We start from the raw sequence: 6,679 nt of genomic DNA on the forward strand, positions 1-6,679 counted from the left end.
ATGCGGGCGGGCCCCACGAACTGAAGCTTTGCAGAAGACACCGACTCTCTGGATCAAGGCCGAGAGAAAGAAAATCCGGCTCGACTTAAGCTAAGAGGGATAGCAAGCGAGGGGTTGGGGGGTTGGGGGGGGCGCGGGACTTGGCACCCAGAATCGATCGGGATACATCACGTCCCACAGGAGAGCACTACAAGTGCGCTGTGTTTCAGATCTCCACACCCGGGGCTAGTTCTCAGCAGCAGCAGAAGTTCGTAGAGGTTCAAAATTCCCTACGCTGCAGAGAAAATACGCGCTTGACCCGCTCAGCCCACGCGGCAGTAGCAAACACTTTGGCGTGGCCAGGGCGTGGCCGAGGGCGTGACGGAAGGGCGGGTCACGCCCCACTTTCCCAATTCCCTTCCACTTAGGGCTCCCATTGGTCACAAGGATGGCCAATGAACGCCTGGATCGAGGTCCTACCCCGGGTCTGACTCGAAAGCTCCTGCCAAAACTTTGGGAGTTTTTAGGGAGGACTTTTTTTTTCTTATTACCTTTTTTTTTTTTTTCCAACTAACGGATTATTATTGTTGTTGTTTTAAATTTAGCTCTCAGGGCAGAGCTGTTTGGGTTTTTCTTTCTGTGCGGCCCCTTGCCTCCCCGGCAGCCCCGTGAGTGACGAGCCTCGGCCCCCGCCCGCCCAGCGCCCCAAGCTCCTACGCCCCTAGCGCGTCTCCAGCCTGCGGGCACCGGGGCGCCGCTGCTTGGACTTGGGCTCAGGGCCCGCGAGCGATCGGCGGGGTCGGGTCTTCGCCTCCTTCCCCGGGGCTCTAGGGCTCGCGGGTCTCTCTTCAGTGCGGACTGAGAACCGAAAGCGGATCGCCCTGGGCTGGGCGGCCGCCTCCCGCCGGATTCAGCGCGCCCCTCCACGATCGCCCACCCAGCCACCCAGCTACTTGGTCCCGCCAGGCCGCAGCGGCCTCACGGCGCGCCCGGCCAGGATGTTCGCTGCGGGGCTGGCTCCCTTCTACGCCTCCAACTTCAGCCTCTGGTCGGCCGCTTACTGTTCTTCGGCCGGCCCGGGCGGCTGCTCCTTCCCCCTGGACCCGGCGGCGGTGAAGAAACCCTCCTTCTGCATCGCGGACATCCTGCACGCTGGCGTGGGGGACCCGGGAGCGGCCCCAGAGGGGCTGGCAGGGGCCTCGGCAGCCGCCCTCACCGCACACTTGGGCGCCGCTCACCCGCACGCCTCTTTCCAAGCCGCCGCCAGATCCCCGCTCCGACCCACCCCGGTGGTGGCGCCCTCCGAAGTCCCTGCTGGCTTCCCGCAGCGGCTGTCTCCGCTCTCAGCTGCCTACCACCACCATCACCCACAGCAACAACAGCCGCCACAACAGCCACCGCCGCCCCAGCAGCCTCCACCTCCACCCCGAGCCGGCACTCTGCAGCCCCTAGCTGCCGGGGTGCGGGTGATTCCGAATCCCCACCATAGCGGCTCGGCCCCGGCCCCCTCCAGCAAGGACCTCAAATTTGGAATTGACCGAATTTTGTCTGCAGAATTTGACCCCAAAGTCAAGGAAGGCAACACTCTCAGAGGTAGGTTTTGGGAGAGAGGTTGCCGGCCTCTCAGACCTCAGCCCTGATGCACTCCCCAGCCCCCGAGCCAGTTTGGGGTTCCTTTGAGTGTTTTGACAATTGAAGACAAATCGGTAAAATGTAGGAGAAGAAAGAACAAACATAAATTTTTTAAGAAGACGATTTCGGACTAGGTTAAAAACTCACCTGCACTATGTAAAAATAAAAATTAAGAGTCCAGGAATGCTTTCAATGCAAGATGTCACACAATCAGGGTTCATAACACTGGTTCATGTAAATATTTGCCCAAATGACTATTGGTGGCCAGTTTCTTTGCATATCTGTGTATATTATCTGATAGGGAAAATTCTTTCAGCGGACACTTTCCCTTCTGTGTATCTGATTTCTAGTGAGGTTCCACCTGAAATACATGAATAAATAAAATTGACTTTAAATTCCTAAGCAGAGAAAACAGAATGGGCCTCGTTTAAGAGGGGGCTTGGGGATGGCTCTTGGGAGACACCTGAAAGTGATTTCTCTTGGCCATTTTATGTTAGTCCCTTCTTTGCAACCTGTGTAGACGTGGACTTGTGGGTTACACCGGCAACACGGGTGGCGGCTATCTGGAGAGAGGGGTTTCTGTGGGTGCAGAGACAGGGGTCTCAAGATTTTGTAACAGGAAAACAAGTCAGCTCTGAAGTGTGAGTTTACTCTAGGTGTAACCAGCTCTTTCCCCTTGTCCCCAGATCTCACATCACTGCTAACAGGCGGGAGGCCCTCGGGGGTTCACCTCCCAGGCCTGCAGCCCTCCACGGGCCAGTTCTTCGCATCTCTAGATCCTATTAATGAGGCCTCTGCCATCCTGAGTCCATTAAGCTCCAACCCGAGAAATTCAGTTCAGCATCAGTTTCAAGACACGTTTCCAGGTACGAAAACCCTCCTGAGAGCTCAGTGACTGACCAAAAGCTCAGAATTGATGCCTCATGTGGCCACTGAGTTGTGGCAATCCTGGAGTTGGTATGGGAAGGAGTTCACCAAGCCCCGAGGGAGAAATGGGAAGATTTCTCAGGGAGCCAACTCCTCTTCTGAGGGCTCCCAGAGGGTGGAAATGGGAGGGGAGGTGCTGGGGGAGGCTAAAAGTGTGCCAGTGCTGGGGTGAGTAGAGTATTTTGGGAAAGGGTAGTTTGAACATGTAGCAGTAAAAAGGATTACTTATCAAGATACACATATTTTGGGGTGACCTCTGACACCTTTGCCTGATGAGGCTCCTTTGCTCCAGTGGGCACGTATGTGAGTGTGTGTACATGTGCGTGCACTCATATACATACATACAGAATGGGCCACTATCTAGATCAGACAGACCTGGCATTTTCCTTTTTTCTTTGCATGCTTGATGGCCATGCATGGAGTTTATGCTTTTCCATACCCTGCTGGGCTTCTCCCTTCCATACTGGCTGAGGCCTTCCACCTACCATCTTGAGAAAATTCCTCCTTAGAGAGGCCAGTCCATGTTGCCTGAAGGGCTTTCTCAATAGTAACAACAACAATTCTAAATAGCAACAACAACGCATTCTAAATAGCAGTGCTGCAAGGGCTGCTACCTGGCATTGGACTCTGATGGTGGACCCTGCTGGTCCTCTCTTGCTCTCTCTTCCGCCCTGGACAGGTCCCTATGCTGTACTCACAAAGGACACCATGCCACAGACCTACAAAAGGAAGCGTTCCTGGTCCCGGGCAGTCTTCTCCAACCTGCAAAGGAAGGGCCTGGAGAAAAGGTTCGAGATTCAGAAGTATGTGACCAAGCCAGACCGAAAGCAGCTGGCCGCAATGCTTGGCCTTACTGATGCACAGGTAAGCAATCTCAGGCACCCAGGCCCACAGACGCCTTCACCTAGCCCACTCCCTTATTTCAGCGGAAACACTAGATCTTCACTTAAGGAGGCCTTGTGGGTCTCTGTCTTTAGGCTGAGGAGGTTGTGGGGGAGAAGGACGGAAAGAAAATAGCTCATCCCTAAAGATGTATGTCAACAAGCAGTGGGTGTTTGTTTTGGCCAATAGGCCAAAGAGCGGAGGAGAAAGTAAATAGGCCAAGGGAGATAATAATTATGTACTCAACTGTAGTGCAATTCACTGTAGGAGCAGTTTATTTCAGAAGAGCTAAAAATCCAAAGTCAAGAGATTGTTGGTTTTTCCCCCCTTCTCTCCTCCCTTCCTCCCCTTGCTGCTGCTGGATTGTGAAATCCCCAGTTGTGAGGAAGTGAGAACATCATTTCAAACGGAATTACTTAGCCCCTGTAAGGCTGGGAGTAGAGTCCGCTTGGAGCGGTCTGAGCCAGTCTGATTTTCTATCGGTATAAACCCTGAGATGTATCTCTGGGAGAGAAAGAAAAAAGAAGCATTTCAGCAAGTTCTGCCGACTTGACTTTTTTCTAGACAAGAGCAAGTTTATTGTTTCGGTATTATTTTTTTCCTTTTTTTTCAAATTCAAGAACGGGTGTATCTTTTTTTCTTGTGATTTTTGAAAACAGGAGAGACCCTCATCTTTCACACTCCACAGCAAAGGACTTTGTCCCCTAAGAGCCAGATATTCTAAGCAGGGCAGAAGCCAGAGGCGGGTGCTTTTTCATAGTTCCCTCAGGGCCCCCCCCCCTTTTCTGTCTTTCTGTCCTCCATTACACAACTCCCCTCCCTAGCACACGCTGGAAGCGCCCAGCCGGTTTCCACCAGCTGTGGAAGTTATTTTTAAAAGGGAAGCTGGAACTTGTGTGAACCCATTGGGTCCTCCAGGGGCTCATATAGATTTAGTAGATTCTCTGCTGCCCCATCTTCATCCTCTTCCTCCACTGTGGGCAGGTTCATTCCAGCATTTTCTGAACTTACCAGAAAGATTCCTTGATGGGGCAGTGGCTGGGTCCTTATCAGCTTCCAAGAACACACAAGCGGGGGAAGCCCTGTTTTACCCAAGGCCCAGCCACATCCTTACCTTTGGAATTAACTCTTGGAGTCTCTCTCCCCCTCAGCTTTCCAAAGTTTCTTCTTAAAAAGAATTACTTTTGTAGGGACTTGCCTAGGATAATGGCAGTCTAGAGGGGTCCAATTTAGCAAGATTTTTTTTAATTTTAAATGATTTTTTTAAAAAATGGATTTGTCTTTGGTTTACAATACACTATAAATTTTGGGAGTACAACTTCATACCCCAATATGTGCACGTGCCTCACCATACATATTGCAAACTTTCTGGTGCCATCTCACTCTTAGATTGACCCCTTCTATCCATCCCCTCCCACCCTAGCAAACACTCTTAAAATTGGTTCCCCAAATTCTTGTGCCTGTGTGCCTATTTCTGGGGTGAGGGTTCATAATTTCAATCAGATTTTTAGGGGGTCTTGACTCAAGTGGGGTTAAGAAGCTGGATGGAGACTAGCAATCCTCCTTACCGTTGAGGGTCCAGGCACTGGAACCTGGCTTTCCAATGGCCTTCAGGCCATTTCTGGTTTGAAGCTGTCTGGCTACACTCAGAAAAGTGGTCTCCATAGTTTGGGGTTCCCAGCCACCCTATTATTTTCCTCAGGCACCTTCGGAGCCCCTGCACCTAGTTTGCTCACTGCAAGGGCCTGCGTGGGGTTGGGGGGGTGGGTGGTCCTCGGTGCTTTCGTGCCTTCGGATTAGAGCCAGCCCTTGTCTTAAGTGCGTGTCCTCGCTTGTCTCCCCGGCGGTCGGCACAGGTGAAGGTATGGTTCCAGAACCGGCGGATGAAGTGGAGGCATTCGAAGGAGGCCCAGGCCCAGAAAGACAAAGACAAGGAGGCCGGCGAGAAACCGTCGGGCGGAAGCGCTGCAGGCGACGGCGAGCAGGAGGAGCGCAGCCCCAGCCGCTCGGAGGGCGAGGTGGAGAGCGAAAGCAGCGACTCCGAGTCCCTGGACATGGCCCCGAGCGACTCAGAAAGGACTGAGGGAGCTGAGAGGTCTCTGCACCAAACCACAGTCATCAAGGCCTCGGCCGCGGGCGCCCCGCTACTCGCCAGCGGCGGGGCCAGCGGTGCAAGCGGCAGCTGCGGCACTTTCGGCTTCGGGAGCCTGGGGAACAGCAGCAGCGGCGCGGGGAGCAGCAGCAGCGGCGGCGGCGGCGGCGGCGGCGGCGCGGGGAGCGCCGGCAGCCTGGGCAACAGTGTGGCAGAGCTGCCCCCAGCGCCCCAGCCCCCCCTCAGCAGCGCCCCCAAAAGTCCCGAGCCTGCCCAGGCTACGCTTGGCGGCCTATAGACAGGATGACGGTGGAGGGCCCTGGGTGCAGATCGCCAGCAGGCCCTCGAGGGTGCATTTTGTGCCACCTTTATGTCGGCGGTGGGACCAGGGATATAGAGTAGGTGGAGCTGGTGCCTCCTTCATGGCATTCACACCTTGCCCCGCTCCGACGCTCAAGAGCAGCCCACACTGCAGAGAGTGGAGAGGTCGTAGTACCCAGGCTCTCAGTTCCAGCGAACACTTCTCCCTGGACAGAAGCCACTCACACTGTGAAGAGCTGGACAAAACTGTTCCTCCCGCGCCAGGGGTCCTGGTGCAAAAAAAATGTGCTGCATTTTGGATACCTTGACTTGTAAATAAAATGTTTACTTCGATTTGTAAAGATCGCTTGGCTTGCTGTGGCCTGGAAGTAGCCAGGGCCAAGATTTCTCACTCCTTGTTGCAGGTTCCAGAACTAGCAATTTTGAGGAAAGTGTAACCTCAGAGCCCTTTCCAGGCAGAATGGCTTAGAGGTTTAGAGATTCCAGCAGTTCACAGGTCTCCTCCACCCTGAGTGTTGTGGCAGAACAGGAATCCTTGAAGATGGCTTCCTGTTCCCAAGCAAGGGATGGATGAGTATGTTCTGGGGTTTGAGTTGGCAGTTTGTGGGGTGAAGGTGGTTAAGACTGGCTGGGCCAATCCAGCCACTGCTGAGATAATTCCATTGAAAATGCCATGGGCTGAGGAATGGGGTGAGAGGAATGGGCAGGTGTGGTGTGGTATGCCTGTCCCAGAGTTTAAGGACACACAGGTCACAATGATCAGGGCTGAAAACCTCCATCTCAATGGTTTTTAAAATGTCTCAAAAATCTGCATGTCAGGGAGGTCACTTATTGAAGGTCACACTA

At 53.6% G+C, this 6,679-nt stretch overlaps 1 protein-coding gene across 1 annotated transcript; it reads left to right on the forward strand.

Annotated features, from left to right (window-relative positions):
- Nucleotides 1-633: 633 nt before the first annotated feature.
- Nucleotides 634-6,136, forward strand: HLX (H2.0-like homeobox). The gene is made up of 4 exons (XM_012726747.1): nucleotides 634-1,572; nucleotides 2,298-2,477; nucleotides 3,218-3,402; nucleotides 5,277-6,136. The coding sequence occupies exons 1-4, from the start codon at nucleotides 978-980 to the stop codon at nucleotides 5,808-5,810; spliced, it is 1,494 nt and encodes a 497-aa protein (XP_012582201.1). The 5' UTR covers nucleotides 634-977; the 3' UTR covers nucleotides 5,811-6,136.
- Nucleotides 6,137-6,679: the final 543 nt, after the last annotated feature.

The sequence above is a fragment of the Condylura cristata genome, unplaced genomic scaffold (assembly GCF_000260355.1).
Source record: "Condylura cristata isolate star-nosed mole 26May11 unplaced genomic scaffold, ConCri1.0 scaffold00018, whole genome shotgun sequence".
NCBI lineage: Eukaryota > Metazoa > Chordata > Mammalia > Eulipotyphla > Talpidae > Condylura > Condylura cristata.